Source organism: Syngnathus leptorhynchus, chromosome 19, assembly GCF_054491065.1.
Source record: "Syngnathus leptorhynchus isolate UIUO chromosome 19, UIUO_Slep, whole genome shotgun sequence".
NCBI classification, from domain to species: domain Eukaryota; kingdom Metazoa; phylum Chordata; class Actinopteri; order Syngnathiformes; family Syngnathidae; genus Syngnathus; species Syngnathus leptorhynchus.
The window spans coordinates 5045894-5067511 of record NC_141213.1 but is presented as its reverse complement, the minus strand read 5'-3'; the positions used below and the strand labels follow the sequence as shown (position 1 = coordinate 5067511).

Here is a 21618-nt window from a genome sequence, read left to right as displayed (position 1 = left end):
GAAAGTGTCAGCGACTTATTCAACATAGTGCAACCTTAAATGGGCGTGACTTAGATCCAAGTGCGGTTGCATTGCAGCGCACATACAATGGCTGCTCGAAAGATAGGAAAGCAAACAAATTTCAGGCCCGCCGCGTCTGGCAAAAATATGAGAAAAAAATTATTAAAAATTCGGAAAATAGTTGAAAGTCAAGAAAAACACAGCAAAAGGGATGTTGAAGCGACTAGGGTAAGTTTCATGTAAATTAAGCATACCGTTACTCATTTCTTGAATTAAAATATCGGGGTTATTCAAATTATGAGAGACGGGTGAGCTCGGAAAAAAAGTTTGTGTTAATCTCTGCCCACTTTGTGACCACAGAGAAGAACCCGGCATGGCTTCTGTATAAACACCTTTTTAACAAATTATGTCCAACACAGCGTTACCGCGCACCTCTATGAACTCTAATGACTATTAAAAAAATAAAAATAAGAGTGCAGTAGTTAAGGAGTTGATAAAAGTTGATCGCAGCCTACTGACGGAATCAATGTTAATGGATAATAATAATAATGAAACATTGGTTCATGACAAAAACAATAAAGTCTTATTTTCTGGTGTTTCCTGGTGGCTGCGGTGAATAGTGTTCACGCTACGGAGTCAGTTGAGCTTGTCAATCGATCATCATCGATGCAAACCATCTGTTCTCCGCTCTTTACAAACATCTTCATCGGCTTGATGTCATTTTCTACCGCAATCACAATATTTACAGCCAGTTCGGGTAACTGACGTTGGTTCAAAGCCAGTCAAGATAAGACTCTGTTCGATAAGAAATTCAAGTAGCGCTAGTAGATAGGTTGGCAAACTAACTAGAAAGGGCTTTGCTGACTTGTACGTGCAGCATGTGTCCCTGTTTGTCACTGACAGCATCCAGCAAAAGTCAACTTGTAGCGATTTTGTTCCCTTCTTTTGTTTTCTTTCCTTTTTTTTTTTTTTTTTTTTTTGCAAATGACAGTGAAAACAACTTGGCATGCGAGCTGGCTCAACATTTCCAAGCAACGCTGAGCACGTGTTCACCCGTATATCATTGCATTCAATATTTTTTGTGATCATGTTTTGCAGCTTGCTCTGAGAAAGCTTATTTGTTGTTGATTTGACAATGATACTGCACTTGTTATTCAAAATGATTTGAGCAGGAGTGCTAAACGTTTTCAGGTTTACCAGCAGTGCATAAATAAAAAAAAATGAACATATTAAAAAATAGATCCAGTTCATAAAAAAAAAAATGAATGCAGATTTAGGCCAAAGTGAAATACAACTGAATTATGATGGTAATTATTCTTTTGCGTACCATCACTAGTGGCACTTTTAAAATCACTGGTCTGTACTGCACAGTATTTGCTTTTATCATATTCATTTTAACAGCACAGTGACGAGAGCCAGTATAAAAACATGAATTTTACAATTTACAAGCTTAAAACACAGTTTAAACTTCAAAACTGTCTTTTTTAAGTATTAGTACCTGTTTGGTGCCTCTGTCAATGTCAAGAAATGGGAGATTGCTGTATAGCATCACTTTAAGGAAGCAAAAAGATGACAATAACTTGCAAAATTCTTCAAATTAGAGGAAAAGTTTGTTTGCTTCCAGCTGTTTATTTATTACTGTTAGTTTGTTTGCTGTAAAACCAAAACTAATAAACACCCCAAATTTTCAACTAAACCATATAATTTCCCTGAACAAATGTCTGCTTGGTTAATGTTAACATGGAAAATAAAACGCCATAAACTGCGATTTATCCTTGTTTATGCTGAATTACATGTATATAAAAAGTCCCCCAAAGTAGTCTTCCACCATATAATTAATAATAAATAAAAAATAAGGTCATCTTGTTACATTTAAGTCTGTCCAACTTTTTTTGTGATGGCAACAGTTTGACATGATGCCATTTATTCTCTATCTACCTCAGGCTCGCGCCCCCGGACGATGTTGAAAAACTGGATAAGGTACTTGCATCAGCACAATTTGGGAAGTGCACCTCTATCCATGTAAGTGGTCTGCCTTAAGGTGCCATGGCCACAGGAACCCAGGGCCACCTTGACCAAGGTGTGGAGCAAGCAAAGCTTGCACCACCCATGGGGAGGCGCAAAAGAGCAGAGGGAAAGCAAAAAAGGAATTTCCCTTGCCAAGACTGCCAGAAAGCTTTCAACAGTTTGGAGAAGTTGAAGGTGCACTCTTACTCTCACACCGGTGAGAGACCCTACTGCTGCTCCCAGCCTGGCTGCACCAAGGCTTTTGTCTCGAAATACAAGTTGCTGAGGTACGCAAAAGCAGCAGTTACTCTTTGTGTTGTAACATTGTGTCATAACAGGTACGTCCGGGAGGTGATTAATTATTGCTGACTCGATGTTTGGTGTCGGGAATGAAATCAAATTAGCCAATTTATGTTATCAGTACCGAGAGCTCATAGATGGTGTCTCTTTCCCAAAGGCATATGGCAACTCACTCACCAGAAAAGACCCACAAGTGTTCATACTGTGAAAAAATGTTTCACCGCAAGGACCACCTAAAGAATCATCTCCACATCCATGACCCATATAAGGAGGCATTTGCATGTCAGGAGTGCGGTAAGAGCTACAACACCAAGTTGGGCTTCAAGCGCCACGTTGCCCTTCACGCTGCCAATAACGGAGATCTCACCTGCCAAGTGTGCCTGCAGCCGTTCCCTAGTACCGGAGTGCTTCTGGAACACCTCAAAAGTCACGCCGGCAAGTCTTCCGGTGGGACCAAAGAGAAAAAGCATCACTGCGAGCATTGCGAGCGGCGCTTTTATACCCGTAAAGATGTCCGGCGCCACATGGTGGTCCACACGGGACGTAAGGATTTCCTTTGTCAATACTGTGCCCAGCGCTTTGGTAGGAAGGACCACCTGACACGGCACGTTAAGAAGAGTCACCCTCAGGAGCTGCTGAGGGTGAAAACCGAGCCCGCGGATTTGCTGGAGCCTGTTGTCTATGACTTGGTGCCAGGGGGAATTAAGGGAGAACTCCCAGACACGCTGACAACAATGCCGCTTCAGCACAACTTCTACACCGGCCCCATCCTGGACTCGGAGCCTCTCCCCAACCCCGCGCACCTGCGCTCTTTAAAATACCCATTGGGCTCCAACATTACCTCATACGCTGTCTCCTCACAGGAACGGGAGCAGAATCTAAAGGGAGAACTGGAGAGCTATCTATTGGAGCTACAGAGCGGCTTTCCCTCCTCATCCTCTGCGGCGCAAGATCCGCAACTCCCTATCTGCAAACTTGAGACGGGAGATCATGTGGATATGCTGGAAGAATCAAGTGAGGAAAGGTCCTTGTCCAAAATTGCCACATCGATGGCGACAGCTGCTTTGGCAAGCGACTCACTCGCATCCTCCTCGTCCTCCCTGATGGACTTCTCGCAGCTTTTCAATTTTTTACCGCTACACGGGCCCCTCTACAATCATACAGGGGGCAGCGAGGGGCAGCATACACTGAACGAAGAGAACGTACATCTCCACCTGCCCCCCGAGCCTTCCCAAGTCCCGGAGGCTGCACAGAGTCCGCTTCAGAGCCAAGCTTCTTTTATTTGCAACCTGAGCACACCCACCACGTTGCCCCGCTTTCATCAAGCTTTTCAGTGATCCCGGAAGGTTTGTGCTTGACACACACACACACGCACACACACACATATTGACCGACCAAGATAGGTGACAATCTGCACTGTTCAGAGACCGTATTCATTTGACATCACTTTGATGACACGTTCAATGTTCTCAAAATTGGTGGCAAAGTGTGCTTGCTTGAAGATGTTTATTCATCACTCCCAGAAGGGAATTAACTGTAAAACTGACACAAAAGGATTGAGCATGTAAAAGCATCAAAGAAATTGCAAAAAAAAAAGGTTTGCAATATTGTGGGAGAGCGCAGTTTAACTGCAATATTGATTGTAGATGCGAAGGAAAATATTTACAATGTATTTACAAAAATGTGTCCCTGAGAGGAAAAACACTGCTGGTTTTGTATGCAATCAGTTGGAGAATTATCCAAAACGTTTTTGCCATCAAATTTTGCGGGGCCACTCTGGCATGAAATTCAGTCTGATTGCATGAATTTTCAAACCGAAAACAAACACAACCAACAACAGTACACTGAAACTAGGAACTTGCCCTTTTGGGATGTGGATATTTTTCAAAAATATATACATGAGTAATTGCTATGTCTTTATTAATCTCTCGCTAACTTTCTTTGGTTGTATAAAAATTAGGCATTCTGTATGCATCTTTTTTTTTTTTTTTGCTTGCTTGCTTGCTTGCTTGCTTCCTAGCTTTTATATTTAATTTCAAAATGACCTGACTGTCACATTGACATCATCACCCCTTTTGCTAGTACTTAACACATCATTTACTAAAAGCAGCTGCTGACCATTTTACTTGATAACTATAATCCATTTCTGAGATCTGCTTCCATCCGTATCAGTCCAGTGTGTCTAATTCTGATATTATTATCATACAAGTAAAATCAAGGGTGACTTTCATGCGGAGGCCTATGTCTGCCGAACTAGAGAGAAAATAATTGTACTAGTAAAGAATAACATAATGAATTTCATATTATTAAGGACGAGGTAATAGGAACTACTGAGTATTGGTTTTAGTATTACAGTTATACATTTGAATTTCCTTTGTAATAGATTTTTTTTCATACTTTGCCAATTCAGTGTCAGTGTCAAAATTCCACTTATGCATTTTATTTTAATGTGGCAGTTAACAGCATTCTTTTCTGTGGTGTTTCAAAATTCAATTTCAAAAAGACTTATGAAGTAAAATCTTAATAAAAACTTTAAATGCTCACAGCTGACCAAAAGCACTTAAAACAAGACAAAGAAAAGTCTGAATTTGTAGTAGCTCATTAATGGGATAATCTTTTTTAAAAATTCATCTCTAGAAACTGAATAAACATTAAAATATTAACATAATAAAGTGATCTCTTTGAATTTAAAATTATGAAGCAGTTTTGCTTTCAAAACGTGTTTTCAACACTCACCAGATCTGCCTTTGTTGTCATTTGTAAACAAAATGGACACAATTAAATTTACATATCTGTCATACAGCTATCATGATGGAGGCCTCGGAATTGTAACTGTAAATGCAACTGGCTTCCATCTGGATATAATATGTCCAGTATATCACCCGCACTTTGTAAACATGTACTTTTGATTAAAAAAAAAAAGTATGTGGAAAAAAATTGACTTCATAGTTGAATGACGCCATCATATAGTAAATACAATTAAAGCTAAAAGGTTTTGCACTCATTGTACATGGAATCGTTGCAAAGTAGTTAGAACAAGCACCCACAGAATGTGTATATTATAAAATATTTTTTTATATTGGAAATGTAGGTTTTTGTTTTCGCATCATTGTGCATACTAAATTTAGCACTGTCACAATGTGTAATATATTTTTGTAACCACCAAGACCTCTCGTTCCACACATTACATTACATTACTATTTTTTTACTCAAAGTAACTTAGGCCATTTTTGAAGAAATCTCAAGATACATTTAAAATAAAAAAAAAGTGAAATATGATATATTTTAAAAGATGACAAAAGGAATTTGTGAATGCAGATGGCAATGATGTACGTAATGTTTTGATTTTATTCTTTGGACTGCAAAAAAAAAAAAGATTTCTTCTTGTACTACCAGCATATAACATTTCTACATGAAATGCTTGACTCACAATTAACAGTGTTATCATTTGCCGTACCTCACAAGCATCTCGTTTTTAATGCTTCAGTGATTTACTTTGAAGTTGCTTTGTTTGTATCCATTTCCTTCCTCAATTCTTGGATTTGGTAAGATGCACGTTTTCGAATGCCGAGTTGAATTTGGTTTGTTTTAAAGCATTTGCAAACGTTTGCTTATAGTAATAAGCTTTGTGGTTTTGAAAGAAATGTTACCAAGCTGCTTATTTCCCCCCCAAAATTCATTTTCTCCACTTCAGTTTCTTCAGAACTTTTGTCATGAATGTAAATATCACATTTAGAACAATAACATGTAAATAGAGCATAAGATATTTTACTTTTACAGGTACATTGTGACAGTGTTTTTTTTTCCCTCTTTCAAAGTATAATTTTTGCTTTACTTGCACATAGTATGTGTGTGTGTGTGTGTGTGTGTGTGTGTGTGTGTGTGTGTGTGTGTGTGTGTGTGTGTGTGTGTGTGTGTGTGTGTGTGTGTGTGTGTGTGTGTGTGTGTGTGTGTGTGTGTGTGTGTGTATGTTGAGGGGTCGAAAATTAAACCTTAAATAGATTTATTTTTCTGCCAAGGTTGGATCGCAGTGTGACAAAAGTTGTGTATAGTTTTTTTTTTTTTTTCTGCCTAAAAGCTGCTATAGGAGAAGATTACCAAACAGCATTTGGAAGTGGCAGGGATGAAAGATTTAATTGCTGAGGGTGGGGAAAAAAAGCACACTTGAAAAAAAAAAGATAAAAATACAACAAAGTACATGTGGATAAAATCCTTCGACCACATGCTAGCGCAGTCAAGTGTGGAAAAATACCCTCAACCTTTCATTCCAAACTTCTTTGAACGCTTCGGTGGTACCAGCAAAACATTTTGAATGTGTATGGAAAAAACACTGCAATATTGCAATATATTTTTCTATTGGATCAAGCTGCTAACATACTTCTAAAGCTCCTTAAGGTGCTACAGACCTCTTTTATAGTTTTAGAATGTATTGTTTGTTTTAAAAGTAGTCATTTTAGCAGAGCAGCTGGCATGTGCACGACTAGTTGTACGATATATCTCCATATAGTTTTACTCTACTGTGACGCGTTAGTCTTTGTTTTTACAAATTGTATCTCGCAATCATCCCCGCGTATTTACTCTGAATGTGTTGTTGTTGTTTTTTTTAATATTGGGAAGTCTTGTCATTGGGAGAGCAATTGCAAAAGTGAAGGTTTTGTTTTTTTTTGGGGGGGGGGGCGATATATGTGACAACATTCAAAAGGAGATGAAATCTATTCAATGAATGCATTCCAGCCATGTTAGTATTTTTTTTGTATTGTATAATAGGGTCATAGAAGCGATGGAATTGATTGGGTAAAATATGATAATTCTGACTATTGAATCTATTTTACAAACTACTGTTATATTTTTATACATATAGGCAATGTATTTATATACTGTACATATATACAATGTATATTGATGCAGTATATATGTTGATATATACTGTATATGCATTCATATATATGTACGTGTATGTATATAAACCTGTGTGTAGTATATATGTCTAATTAGGTGTATAAGTACGTGCATTTGTGTACTGCGTATATACGCAATGTACACATGTGTATATATGTAGGTATGTATGTGCAAATATACACACATACTGTACTCAGTATGCATATAGCTACAGTCATGTAATGCATATGAACCCACCTATATTTGCATAATTGTGTACATGTATGTGTGTATACATCAAAAGTATATATTTAGATATGTTTGTAGTCCTTGTAAAATAGATGTTTGGGTTTTTTAAAACACTGACATAATCCAAAGAGGCAGTTTATTTATTGTTTTGCATAATAACCTGATTTTTATTTACATACCTTGCTGCTATTAAAAAGGGGTGACATTGTCAACTCCAGTGTTTCCATGCGATGTATTGAAAGTTGAATAAACATAAGAACATTTTATATTCTGTGTGGGTTTTTGTTTTGTCACACCCAACATGGCGGTGACGTTGACTTACTAACATAATCCATACGTAATAGCTGTATGTTTATGAAGAGACAAGTCTATAGCCAGAGACTTTTTTTTAAACTTTAGTGATTTTACAGCAGAAATGTGTACATAATAAATTAGATCCATCCCCAAAGCCACCAATACAAATGGAACAGTTAATCAGGAAAAAAGAATTGACTAAAACAGAAAATGTTTATAAATGTAGACGGTGACCTATAAATGACGTCACAAACATGCGCCATTAGTAAATCAGCACCATACCCCGATAGTGCGTAATGTGAACTTTTCATTTCGCAGAAGTTCTGATGAACTTAAATTGAAAGCGGTGATTCTTTAATTGTAAAGGAGGTGTCAAAATGCAAGACAAGGGTGACTGATAGAAGCCGTTTTTTGTGAAGGAGTCAAAACAACGTGAACCCGGGGCTTGTTCTCTTCAATCATGCCTTCTCCAGTCCCCCCCACTCGCGTGCTCCCCAAAGACATTTTCCCCTCTGTGGACATTGGGACTTGTAGCAGCCCTTTAGCCAAAGCTTCGTTCGGCTCCACTTTACAGGTCCCGGTCCAGCGACACCAAGGCAAAGTTACCAGCCGCCTGTGGTCCTCTGTCATCTACTGGAAGGAGCTGCATTGTGTCCAGGCTATCGGCTCCGGGGGCTTCGGCTCTGTCTACAAGGCAAAATACCTCGGAGCGACCGTAGCTTTAAAAAAAGTGAAGAAATGCTCTAAAAACAAACTGGCTTCTCGCCAGAGTTTTTGGGCGGAACTGAACGCCGCGCACCTTCGTCATCCTAACATCGTGCGGGTCATCGCGGCCACAACGTGCATGCCGACCGATTTCGGAGACGAAAGCAGCATCGGAACGATCATAATGGAATATGTCGGAAGCAGGAATCTCCAGCAGATTATTTACGGCTGTGTGGAGGAGACGTTGGAGTCGGACAAGTGGCTGCTTCACTCTTTGGATATCACGCGTGGTTTACAGTTCCTTCACTCTCATCTGATCGTTCACCTGGACATAAAACCGGCCAACGTGTTGGTGTCTCGTGAGGGCGTGTGCAAGATTGCAGACTTTGGATGTTCAGTTCAAATGGATACGAAACGTCAAGCTTCAGATGCATTGATTCACACTGGTGGCACGTACACGCATACAGCACCGGAATTACTCAAGGGTGAAGGCATCTCAGCAAAATCGGATATATTCTCCTTTGGCATCACTATGTGGCAGCTGATGACACGAGAGCAACCCTACACGGGAGACAGACAGCATGTCCTCTACGCAGTGGTTGCTCACAACCTTCGACCAAAGGTTGAGGAGCAAGCTGTGTTCCAGTCGGAGCATGGGAGGCTCTGCAAGACTTTGCTAAGCAGATGTTGGGCTGCAGAACCCCTGAGAAGATTCAGCGCCCAAGAGCTGATAATACAACTGGAAAATCTCCATGCAAAATTGTGACTTGTGAAGATTTTAGAAACATTTTAGTATCCATGTATATTTTAAACCAATGTCTTAAGCTTTAAATGTTTTGTGAGTGTATTTTGTTGTGACAAGATTGTAATGATGTACTTTAATTAAAACGGTTTCACAATATTAACCTTTTGTATCAAGCCTTTGACTTTAAGCTTTCTTAATCATTTATGATTTATTCATTTTGAATTAAAATTAAGTAAGCGGCGTTCAAGATGGATGGATGGATATGTTCGTATTAAACTAGCAGACCTTTGTTGGAGGGTGAGAGGAAAAATGACCAAAATCCAGAAGGTATGTATCAGCATTTTCCTATTATTTCGTTGAGATTCATCATGTCTTTGTATAACTATAAACAGATTCTCCAGTCTTCTTCAGAGCCCGAAATAAGGAAACGAGCAAGCGGGACCATCAGCAGAGACAAGGGGGGGGGGGGGGGTATATCCTATCGCACACCGGGGATTCCCTTCTCCAAAGACCACCAAAAGTGGACCAATGGCAGCAGGTAACATCTAAAATGTTTATTGTCTGAACAAAAGAATCTGTTTATAGCATTTCCTATTGTTTCAACATGGAGGTGAGATTTTCAATGAAAACGTAATAACTGAGGAAAATAGAAACAATCTGATTTATTGATGAGATGTCACTTAAGCCACAGCAAATAAATAAAATAAAAGCCTGAAATAACAAATATATTTGGCAATTATTATGATTAATAGTAAATTACTTCCTAATGGAAAAAATACATTTGGGAGAAAACTGCAACACATTTAAATGTTTTACAATCATTCTTAAAACATTGATGACATCATATATTTTATTTTGTCAACAATGCGGACGGACATGTTGCAATTTACAGTCAAGTAACGCTTGTACTAAAAACGACTGCATTTTTATCCCCCCCAAAAAAAAAATAGCTGCCACTGCTCTGTTAAAGACAAACGAGGTCCAATAAATGTGCCTTTAGTTTAAAATGTTTGAGCAAAGATTGCAATAGCATGAAAACTATGTTTCTAGTATATATTATAAAACCCTAATGTAGAGAAACATTGTTCATACTAAGACTATAGTATGGAAGCTGGACTCTGATATGCAGCATATTTAAAAAAAAAAAAAAAAAAACATTAAGACAAATTCAAATAAGATTCAATCCTTCAAATCACTGCTTTTATTTTCTTAATACTTGTAGCTTAGGATTCCTTCCACCTTTGGGGGGCTGATATCTAGGTGTAAGTATTTATAGGTGTCCCCGACACAAAGCCCATAAACTCACTCAAAAGCGCGCCCTGGAAGGTTACAAAAAAAATAGACCCTGGCACCTGATATAAAAAAAAAAAACAGTGCAATACAAAATAGACTGATGCGTCACACCCCGCAGTCGTGGTTCCTGTCTTGGACTTTACGTCGGAGGATGAGCACGGTGGATAGCGAGGCCACGGCGACGTGGAAAGCGATCTGCCAGGTGTTCCTTAGCTCGCGCAAGACGACATTGCATAGAACGATGGCGCTCAGTAGGCTGAGGGACTTTGCTGCTTTTAGGCGAGAGTAGAAAACGTACAGGTGGCACTGTGGGGAGGGGGGGGAAGGCGTTTCAGGGATGACGTGGCATATTAATGTGACTAAAGTGTATTTACCTGAAGCAGGCAGCAGAGGAATGCCACGAGGAATGCTACGACGTTCCACACGCCGTCGTAGTCGTCCTGCGCGAAGAGAAGCGCTCACATATTGGTACTTTATCCCTTTATAGAAATTGCAATCAGGAATTGGCTAGTACCTGGAATGTGTATTCTATAAGGTGCACGCCTCGGATGATGTTCAATGACGCACACATGATGTTGAGGACCAGTGAAAGGATTCCCGGAGCTGTCACTGGTTCCAGTTTGACACTCTGGCCTGAAAAAATACGAAATCATATCACATAAAATAGCCCAGCATTAAGATGTATAGCAGCGATGGGGAATCATACTAGAAGTGGCCGATTGCTCCACGTGGCCATTGGCAGAGCCATTGGTAAGCTCAACGTCTTCCAGGTTGAGAACCTGTGGTGGGTGGAGCCTCAGGTCTTCCTGGACCTCTGCTAAAGTGACCTGGAGGGCCGGGCCGCCCTTGTAGTTGTACTGTTGCTTCAGTTTCTGAATTGTGCAGTCTGCGGAGGACACGGGGAGGATGATCATCTCTGAAGGTCTCAAGAATCAAAAATGACGGCAATTTCTCTTCCACACTTACCAAATTCCAAAAATGGATAGGGTCTGTCTGCCAGTGACACAACACTGTGATTGTAGCAGGCTGTGAATTCCCAGCGCAGGTCTTCCAGGAAGCAGAAGGCCATCGCGATGGGAATGCTGCAGTGGCACACGCTCATGTAGGATACGCCTTCTGAAGACACCATGCTGAACGGGAGCCAAGAGCCCCAGAAAAAGGTGCGCATGTTTCCCAATATTACCACAAGAGAGCGCTGTTTCTCTGTTGCAGCGAGATAGCTTGGTGTGGACTTACTATATATTGAGCTCTTGGCCCTTGACTGCGGCTCTTTCTGGGAGGAGAGCTAATGTCTTGCTGATAGTCCTGAGCTGCTGCTTCCTCTCCTGCAGCTCTCGGTTGTGCTCAAAGTCGGTGGAGGCGGACAGAGGGAGTCCATCTCTCACCCTCACCACGAAGGCAAACAGGATCAGAGACATGATCCATCAGTGCGTTTCTGTCTGCATAAGTGGGGAAAGAAAAGACAACACTGACAAGAATGAAGGTTGTCTTAAATAATCATGACCTTAATCATAAATAAGACTGGAATTGCACTATTGCTCATATTTAAAGTCATTGCATTTTAAGAGGAAAACACAATTGACTTCACAAATCCCCAAGTCTTGAAAAAAAAAAAAAATGCATTCAAAATATTCCAAATATCACTACGAGCATTGTTACATGTAGTAGATGCATTTGATATTTTAATAAAATTTGGGAAAGAATTTGTATTTATTTATTTATTTTTTTTCCTTTTGACTGTCAATATACTTAATAAGAGGCCCAGCTCACTCATAAGCACCGCACAGTACAATTTCTTCAGTTGACAGGTAAAAATAATATTATAACTCAAGCAGAATTCACAAACTATCCAACACATAATTGGGTTGAGACTTCATTGATGAATTGGGATTCATAATGATTTCTTTTACGAAATATAATGTATGCAAGTTACTTAAGTAACTGGGGCAAAGTTGCACCTTACCTCATGATAATAAAAGATTTCATTCTGCACCTTGCATTCTGTAGCTGATTTAGCTGATTACGACGCCTGTTTAAAGTAGCACTGCAATGTCGCGAGTTACGTGTGTAATATTAATTTTTGGATTCTCACAAGTCGAAAGAGAAATTCCGATAAGCTTGTTAGTACATGATATTAGCAGCTAACAGGCTAGCTAAACAAGCAAAAGCTAGCACAACAAATAGACCTACGCAGTACGGCAATCCGAGAGGGACCAAACACAGAAGGCATTTTGCTTAAGACATCCGCTAAGAGTTAGCATAAGCTCCTTCCTGCAGTGACTTGAGTTGATTATTGAACTCGCTAGTGCTACACAGGTTTGTGCGCTACTATGTATTTATGATCTTATATATGTGTAATTTGACCTTCCATGCTCTTTTAGTAGACACGAAAACACACGTTAGGTTAGTTAGCCTTGACTCGCTTAGCAGTCGCCTTGCACTGTCGATAGCGTTAGCATGTGCAAGATTTTGATTTGTTACCGTTTTGACCTAACCGACTGGAATTAACCGTGTTGATCATTTATTTTACAATCATATTATCGTGATTGTGGATTATCAGGTGACATTAAATTAAAGAGCATCACTTGTTGATTTGTCGTAATAATCTCTAATGTAGCCTTCATGGCTCTGTATGTTCTTTCTAAAATGCAGGCTTATTTGTTATCTATTATTAGAAGGAATTTGTGGTGAGGAAAACAGAATGTGATTTAATAGAGTGCAATGTCGTTGGCGGTGCAAGTGGACCAATTACATGAAATTTGACAATAAAAGGCACATTGGTTGGGATTAAGTGTTAATCCGGCCCTCTGTCCCTGCATCATCACCTTTCCTCCACCCATCTGCCTCCACCTTCTCCCTCACTCTCATCTGTCACATTTTTCAAGCTGATCCCCATCCACTAACACGGGCAAATCTGAATAGAAGTGTTTTTATATTTTCTGTGCTTCTATGTTTTAGGTCACCAGGTCTTTGATCACAATGGGGGTGAAAGATCGCCCTCAGTGTTACTTTGATGTGGAGCTCAATCGGGAGCCTGGTAAGAGCGTTCTTGGAATGCATGTTATTGATGTTTATGTATTTTAGGGGTCCCGAAATTTGATGACTCTGGATGTCTTCATAACAGAAGGCACTGACAAGTCTTTTTCTTCCAAAGTTTGATCATTTTCCGGATTCGTCTTTACAACGTGGCATGCAAGCCCTTTATCACTACGCCCGGCTTTAATTTCTCTCTACCATCTGCATGAATGTACTAACAAGACCAGTTTATTCACCTAAGGCTAAAAACGTTTTTTTTTAATTACCTCTGGCTCCAACAGTGTCACTTTTTTTTAGTGACCAATTAAAATTCTTACAAAATTCTATTCTCCACCCACGGTTGTTGTTACTGTGCTATAATTAATGAAGATGGTGACTAATGTACTATAAAACTTCTCAGAATATTCTCCCTACCTGTTATTCTTTTGTGTCACAGTTGGACGAATCGTCTTTCAACTCTTTTCTGACATTTGTCCCAAGACCAGCAAAAATTTTCTCTGTTTGTGTACTGGTGAGTTGATAACTTTTTTCTCATACAAACGTCCCATAGAAACATCTTAAGATATGGCCCATATCATCAGACAATGAGAATTAAAGAAAACAACTTGTCTTTAGTTAAAGCAAAAGATGAGTAACCCAAGACTTCATCTCAAACAATTAGCCCTCTGTTCAAATGAAATACCTTTGGGGTGGAAGGATGGTTGTCTCAAATTCATTCTTTCCCTTCATTAAGTAGTTCTTCTGTGTGAGCTTTTCATTGACAGAGCTTCTTTGTTTTCCCTCGCAGGTGAAAAGGGAGCCGGCAAAATAACAGGGAAAAAGCTGTGCTACAAAGGCTCCACATTTCACAGAGTTGTAAAGAATTTTATGATCCAGGGTGGCGACTTCACTGAAGGTGATGACACTTTCTTGTTTAGCTCAAGCAAGCAATTGACTTATAGCTAAGTGATGCGAAGTGTTTTCTCATTTTTCTTGACACATTGCGTTCACCTGGACGATACGTCATAAAATGTACATTTGTTGGAATCCACAACGATGTACTTGCGTCGCAAATTTCAATCTGGAATATGTCACTTCTTCACAGGAACCGGAAGAGGAGGAGAGTCCATTTATGGTGGCTACTTTGAAGGTAATTGGCTATAAAATGATCAAATTCCCCGATCTATTTTGACTCTTAAATGTTGAATTCAAACCAAAGCAATTTAAGCATGAACAAATTGTTGCATGCAAATAGTCGGTCATTCAGATGTCAGAATTCCCTAGTTGGAATTGTGCATTTTTCTGGGGCGGAATATTTTGTGTACACTACCGGTCAAAAGCAAGAACCATTATCCTGTAGAAATACCACTGGCATTTGTTGTGCAATGGTGCGAGGTCTGCTCTCCAAAGGCTGAGCTGCACTGTATTTGTTTACTTAGTTGCGTATGGCCGTCGACTTCTGACCGGTAGTGTACTTCAATTTCTCTGCTGGCCTTAATGCCGCCGCATATGTGCAATTTGGGCTATAGTCACGCTTAATGGGGATATTCTTGACCCAGCATGGAGAGTAGGCGTTCTCTTTTTTGAATCCCTTGGCTAAAATTCTCCAACGTTATTCTTTTATTTGTAGAGGGGTCTTTTGCAAAAATGAGAAGGTAAGCCCATGTACACATGCCCACACTGTCCCCTCCACCACCAGCACCACCAAAGCATATTTGTACCGCAAGTGGGTTTGACAGGGGAGCTTTTGCCTTCCCGCCTCTGCCCGCACACATTTCTTTTTATGTTACGTTGTTAAAAGGTGCAGTGGCCTTTACAAGGCTGCCACCACGCAAACACTTATTCCTCCCCATAACGAATCAATTTGATTCCATTTGCAAGTAAATATCGATCTCAATAATGCGAAGCAGCAGCAGCCCTTGAAACTACTTTCTCGTGGGCGAGGCCATCACAAGGTTTGACGGATGACACAATTTCTTTTCAAATTTTTTTGTCTTTGCCTCAATATTCATATCAGCTCACGTTGCCGTGTTGCGCTCCTCACACAACGTCCCACTCGCCCCCTTCTTGTTTTTCTCTATCTCACAGATGAGAATCTCACTCTCAAACACGACCGGGCCTTCCTGCTGTCCATGGCCAATCGTGGGAAAGACACCAACGGTTCACAGTTCTTTATGTGAGCGTCATTCTGTGACCATCAACCCCCCCCCCCCAAGTCACCCATTCTGATTACGGATTTAATATCACATTGTTATCATTGCTTTTAAGTACCACTTTTGCTGTCTTGTCCCTTAACCTGCTTGGGCATCGAACCCCCATCCTTTTCTGTGTGTAGTTTAGAAATGATAGTACAGAGAAACATCGATTCAAACCTTTTTTTACCCACAAATGTGTTACATTTCTTCTCTTGCCGTTTTTTTTGTGTAAAATTTACAGAAACTCTAGCATCCTGCTCTTCCAAGGTAATGTGTCTCCAAGGCTGTGCTTCTCTCTTCTCTTCTCTCTCCTGAGTTTTACCATGTAGTTGTAAATCTAAACATTTTGCAGAGTGTTTACTTTGGATGTGAACAGTAGTCACAAATGGCTTGAGGTGACCTATTACAGGGAAATCTCCACAGGCAATATAAAAAAAAAAAAAAAAAAATGTCCAGAGTTCTCTGGGAAAAATTGTTGAAAACCGAATTTGCCGTTAAAAAGAAACACAAAAGAAAATTAACAGCCTAAATTCACGGTACATTTGCAATCAAATCTCTCCTTGCGCAAATGGTCTTTGTATCTTTTCCCATCATAAAATAACACCGGCTCTGTTGACGTTCCCTTTTGGTTCTCAATCATGTTCTCCTTTTTCTCTTTTGTTCGGTCCTCATCTCGCCGTCGATTGACGCGTCTTGCTTGGCTTTTGCACCAGCAGCACAACCAAGATGGCGCCTCATCTTGATGGGTATGTTGTTGTTTTTTCAAAACCTCTTTTTTTTTTAAGCGACAGACACATGAAACGTCTGCCCCTTTTTTGCACACTTAAGAGTCCACGTCGTCTTCGGCCTCGTCATCTCCGGCTTTGAGGTTATTAAGAAGATCGAGGGGCTGAAGACCGATTCAGCAAGCCGGCCGTATGCTGATGTGAGGGTGGTGGACTGTGGACAGCTGATCATCAAGTCAGCAAATGACGGTAAGTCAGACATTCTGAATCAGGAATTTTTTTTTTTTTATGATTGATTGATTGATTTTAATACTAATGCAAGGATATCTGCATGATTTGTCTTTTAGTTCTGGAAGGCAAAAGGATCAGGGCATCCCATTCTGCTGACTCTTCACTCAACTCCTCTGACTCGTCATCCCCAAGCTCCTCTTTCGGGGAGTCCGAGAGCGACTCTGAAAAATCCAGACGTCGTAAACATAAGAGACACAGAAAGAATAAACACCCCAAAAAGCGGAGGAAACTTCTCAGTGAAGAGAAAAGTGTTGACTTTGAATTTTCCAAACAAAGGTGATACCTTCTAAGTGCATTACCATCACATGAATTGAATAACTGCTTGCTTGCTTGCTTGGAGTTTGCATTCAAACAATTCCTTTGTAGCTCTGACAAGCTCGTTGAAGAAGAGATAGGAGATGCTGATATGGAAGGCGAGAAGGAGCACGGCGGGAAGAGAGAAAAGCCCGTCGTCCGACCAGAGGAGATCCCACCTGTTCCCGAGAACCGTTTCTTGCTGCGGCAGGACATGTCAGCCCAGGAGAACAAAGTGGAGACGTCAGTTACCGTTGGATTCAATTCTCATCTCCAAATTGCTTATGTCTGGCATGCATGGATATAAAAGGTTTGATTTTTGGATTTCCCAGAGTTGAGAAGCAAGAATCTACTCTTGAAGCTGATCAGAAACCAGCAATCTCAAAATCTGGACGGAAGATCAGAGGCAGAGGAACAATTGTATGTTGATTCATGCGATTATCATAAAAACGCTTCAGTTTCTATTGAACTAATGTGTTATTATCAGTTCCACCCTGCAAAAACTCTAAGCAAAAGGCACAATAAGCCAAATTTGGGGTATTGTGTGTCTGTGTTTTAATTTTTGAACTGTTTGGAGCCATCTTGTTCCTACTTTGTGTTAGACCTTGTCGATTTGTGCGCAGAGGTACCACACGCCCACTCGGTCTAAATCTCGATCTGCATCGGTGGGCGAGAGAGGCAGCAGTGAAACTCCACCCCACTGGAAAGAGGAGATGATGCGGACTAAAGCGTATCAGCCGCCGAGTGTTGAACGATGGAGCAAAGGAGACCAGTAAGGTTACATCATAGAAATATGAAACATCATGTTTGAAACCCACCGAACTGAAATAGCTGATCCTTATGCAGATGGGACAACAGAAGTGAGTCCGCATGGTCAAGGTCCTCCGAGCGTTCGTCAGGCCGAAGTTCAGAGAGGTCCAGCCCGCCACAGCTACCTAAAAAAAAGAAAAGAACCAAACATAAGAAAAAATCTAAAAAACGTAAGCACGGGAAGAAGAGGAGCTCCAAAAGCAGACATCAAGAGCCTTTAGCATCAGCGGGAGAAAGGTCCCCCTCTTCAAGAAGGTCCAATGTCAGAACGTCTCGCTCTAGATCTCGTTCTTGTTCAGGTCAGCGTCACACGAGAGGGCGGTCGTCTATGTCCCGATCTTACTCCCGATCGCGCATATCCAGTCGATCCAGATCTCCGGCGAGGTCTTATTCCATATCCAGTTCTTATTCACGATCCAGAAGCCCATCCCGCTCTCGAAGTCGCTCCCGGTCTCGTTCTAGATCCCGGTCCTATTCTCGATCCAGACACAGGTCCAGGTCGTTCACGCCAAGCAGAAAGAGGAGTTTATCCAGATCTCCAAGAAAGCAGAAATCCAGCAAGTCAAAAGCAGGCACCACCATCCATAAAACTGGGAAGCTATCCGACAGCAAAGTCACACCTGCATCCAGAATGCCAACTGTCCCAGCTCCAGAAAATGTCGCTGTGATCCCACTCAGCGATAGCCCACCTCCCTCCCGCTGGAAGCCAGGTCAGAAGCCCTGGAAGCCATCCTACATCCATACCCAGGACAGCAAGGTCCAAATACCTTTGTTAAACATTTCTTCCATTGGACAAGCTACTTCAGAGAATGCTCCAAGCTCGGTTCCGGAGAAATGTGAGCCGAGTGAGTCACAGAAGGACAAGAACGTCACACAGTGCTCGCCCAGCAGATCCTCTAGGAGCAAGTCCTACAGCCGCTCAAGAAGCCGGAGCGTCAGCAAGTGCGGCTCCAGATCCCGTCACAGCAGCGAATCAGACTCTGCACGCTTGAGGCACAAGAAGAAGAAATCCCTTGACAAACATTGGAAAAAGTATTACCGATCTCTGATGAGGATCAAGAATATGGACAAGTACCTATCAGGTGCTCAAGACGTCTCGTCAGAGAAGAAAGCAGCTGTCGAGACGAGTCCTGATAAAGCCGTCTCAACAGGAAGTAAAGAGCATTTGGGAACCCAGGATGAAATGACAAAGAAGAACGCGTCATTGCAAGTGGATAGCTTTAATAACAGATCTGGATGGGACAGTGATAGCGATAAAGCGAGCCAAAGCAACAGTGATTTCCTGGCAAAGGATCGCAAACCATCTGGCCACAACCCTGACAAGAAGAGCTCCGGCCTTACTGGCTGGAATTCGGACAGTGACCCAGAAAACATAGCCACCAGGGCACTGGCGCTATCGGAGAAAGAGGAAGGCGAGGCCAGTTCTGAATCAGAACGCGAAGCCGACAAAATGGCCTCGAACTCTGCAGAAGCCGCAGCTGCCCATGCTTCCAGCCCGGCGCGGGCCAGCCCGGAGAAGGCTGCCAAGCCAGAGAAGCACAAGAGCAAGAGGAAGTCCAAACGGAAGCGCAAACACAAGAGTCGAGAGGGCAAAAGCGGAGCTCATCACATGAAGGACAAGAGCAAGCGAGCCAAAAAGAAACGTCAGAAGCTGAAGGAGACTTTTCATTGGCAGCCGCCCTTAGAGTTCGATGAGGAGGACAATGAAGATGACTCAAAGAGGGACAAACATAGCCCAATTGCTGCAGTTGGAAAGAAAGACAAAGACCAAACTTCATCATCTTCAATTAATAATCTTAATAAAGAGGAAAACAAGGTTCCGCTGAAGGTAAAAGAACATCATAATAAAAACACCAAACCGTCAGAGCCTCATTATCAGCCCTCGAACAGGAACAGTGCTAACGCATCCGGTGTCAAAGAACTCAACTCTCTGGATGATATGGACATCTGTACTCCCGAACATGACGCTGAAACCACAGTTGAAGCGGTGAGCCCTGAAAAAACCCTAAAAACCACCTCCAATTTGCCCGCCAAGGAAAGTAAAAGTGCCCTGCCTCAGCTTGAAAGCCCGGAACAGTCCTCTTTGACCACCACAGATACGGCCAAGCCGACCAGCACTGTCATTAATTTCAAATGGAGGCCCTTGAAAGGAATGGCTTCTCTACAGAATGTGAACACAGCGCAGCTCATGACCAAAAATATGCACGCCCAGCAGAGCCAGATGGCCAATGTTCATGGAGTGCGAATGGAGATCAAGAGCAAGAACAGGGTCCGACCAGGGTCGCTCTTCGACGAGGTCCGCAAGACGGTGCGGCTCAACCAAAGGCCGAGGAACCAGGAGAGCTCCGGCGAGGAAAGCCCCCCCTCGGCTGGAGTAAGCAGAGAGAATTCCCCGAGAAAATCGCGCTCAGCTAACCGGAGGTCGCGCTCGGCTTCCAGTCAGCGATCCCGCACCAGAGACTGGTCGCACTCCTACAGCAGGTCCAGGAGTCGATCACGCAGCTCCAGCTACTCTTCCAGGTTAGAATTAACATCGTGCTAATGTATGATTTACAATGAATCTTAACAAAGCCTGTTTTTCCACTTTCAGAAGTCGTAGCAGAAGTCGAGGAAGACACGGGCGCGACCGGTCTCGTAGCAGCACATACAGAAGCTCCAGGAGCCACAGGTACACCCGAATTTCATCAACTGAGATTTGTCAATTAAGATTTTTGGATGTCTGTCTCAAACCTGCCTTCCTCTGTCCTTATGTCAGCCGAACATACAGTAGAAGTCATACCAGAAGTCGCTCCTATAAATACCGCGGGAGATCCAGGTAGCCCCCCCCCAATTTCATATATTCATATTGTAGGACTAGAAATGTGTTTCATGTCTTGTTTAGTGACTAAAATGCTACATATCGCCGCTGTAGAAATGATACTGTCGTAAAACCGAGATGCCTTTGTACTTACGATATCAAAATGAACTTTTTTTTCTTCCCCCCATCAAAGGTCCGCCTCTTACGAGAGCTATTCCAGCCGGAGTCGAAGTGTGAGCCGGAGGCGAGGGCGCCGCAGAAGCGACAGCTATCGCAGTTCAGACCGCAGATCACGGTAAAAGGATTAGTTCCTCGAAGAAATGAAACTCGAGCTAATTACAACTCGGAAAGATATACAAATACATATTTATTTTGTTTTTTACCAGAGGAAAAAAAAAAAACTATCCTCATGCAAATGATTAATAATGTACCAGAGTAGCTAATGCCTGTTTTTCTTTTCACAGATCCTCACGATCATCCAGTCGCAGTTGGTCCGGGCGACGAAGTCGCAGTCGGAGCAGCCGTTATAGCTGAGACCAATCATTGTCAACGACCCACCACTTTCTGTTACAGGCCAGTTACTCCGAGAGGGATCACGCCAGTTTGCACAGAGCTCCATGACTGTGCTACAATGCTTGGAAATTAATTCAATAGATCAAAAAGAATGTAATGTACATAAAACTAATGAAGAAGACAATTTGTATGGTAATCATACTTAAAGGGAAAAATTTTGATCAGAAATGTGTTTGTTAGTGACGTTTTTACTTTAAAGTTCCAGCTTTCATGCGTTCGGGTTGGTTGGCAGTTTTAATCAATGTTGTTGTTCGGATGACTGTGTGATGAGTTTTGTAACTGTGTTGAAAGTATGGATCATATTTTAGGGGGTTATGATCAGTGGTGATGTTCAATAAATAACAATATCGCTCCTGAGTTTCTAAACTGTCCAATGCTGGTCTCTAGTGGTTGAAGGTAGGTAATGCAATACAGTTTCAAAAACTATCATGGCAGAAAATTAACTAT

The 21618-nt window shown here is 41.6% G+C and overlaps 4 protein-coding genes across 7 annotated transcripts; 3 read left to right on the top strand and 1 right to left on the bottom strand.

Moving 5' to 3' along the window:
- Positions 1–4: 4 nt before the first annotated feature.
- Positions 5–7700, top strand: plag1 (pleiomorphic adenoma gene 1). The gene is made up of 3 exons (XM_085939393.1): positions 5–228; positions 1944–2294; positions 2465–7700. The coding sequence occupies exons 2-3, from the start codon at positions 2047–2049 to the stop codon at positions 3642–3644; spliced, it is 1428 nt and encodes a 475-aa protein (XP_085795519.1). The 5' UTR covers positions 5–228; positions 1944–2046; the 3' UTR covers positions 3645–7700.
- A 269-nt stretch (positions 7701–7969) lies between these two features.
- On the top strand, positions 7970–9338 carry mos (MOS proto-oncogene, serine/threonine kinase). The gene has a single exon (XM_085939395.1). It carries the CDS (start codon positions 8189–8191, stop codon positions 9197–9199), a length of 1011 nt encoding a protein of 336 aa, XP_085795521.1. The 5' UTR covers positions 7970–8188; the 3' UTR covers positions 9200–9338.
- A 503-nt stretch (positions 9339–9841) lies between these two features.
- sec22c (SEC22 homolog C, vesicle trafficking protein) lies at positions 9842–12652 on the bottom strand. Of its 2 annotated transcripts, none has more exons than XM_085938872.1 (7): positions 12435–12652; positions 11708–11910; positions 11438–11601; positions 11178–11357; positions 10986–11104; positions 10846–10911; positions 9842–10777 (listed from the first exon to the last, which is right to left on the bottom strand). In XM_085938872.1, the coding sequence occupies exons 2-7, from the start codon at positions 11887–11889 to the stop codon at positions 10577–10579; spliced, it is 912 nt and encodes a 303-aa protein (XP_085794998.1). In that variant the 5' UTR covers positions 11890–11910; positions 12435–12652; the 3' UTR covers positions 9842–10576. The 2 variants fall into 2 exon arrangements, with proteins under 2 accessions (XP_085794998.1, XP_085794999.1); XM_085938873.1 differs by having other exon boundaries at positions 11438–11553.
- A 15-nt stretch (positions 12653–12667) lies between these two features.
- nktr (natural killer cell triggering receptor) lies at positions 12668–21506 on the top strand. Of its 3 annotated transcripts, XM_085938866.1 has the most exons (17): positions 12668–12787; positions 13430–13508; positions 13944–14018; positions 14295–14402; positions 14592–14636; positions 15575–15662; positions 16398–16427; positions 16510–16655; positions 16754–16973; positions 17064–17234; positions 17324–17411; positions 17615–17763; positions 17838–20321; positions 20392–20469; positions 20557–20616; positions 20792–20893; positions 21063–21506. In XM_085938866.1, the coding sequence occupies exons 2-17, from the start codon at positions 13451–13453 to the stop codon at positions 21130–21132; spliced, it is 3972 nt and encodes a 1323-aa protein (XP_085794992.1). In that variant the 5' UTR covers positions 12668–12787; positions 13430–13450; the 3' UTR covers positions 21133–21506. The 3 variants fall into 3 exon arrangements, with proteins under 3 accessions (XP_085794992.1, XP_085794993.1, XP_085794994.1); XM_085938867.1 differs by lacking the exons at positions 12668–12787; positions 13430–13508; positions 13944–14018 and adding an exon at positions 15117–15141 and having other exon boundaries at positions 14353–14402; positions 21063–21505; XM_085938868.1 differs by lacking the exons at positions 12668–12787; positions 13430–13508; positions 13944–14018; positions 14295–14402; positions 14592–14636 and adding an exon at positions 15923–15948 and having other exon boundaries at positions 15158–15662; positions 21063–21505.
- The last annotated feature ends 112 nt before the right edge of the window (positions 21507–21618 follow it).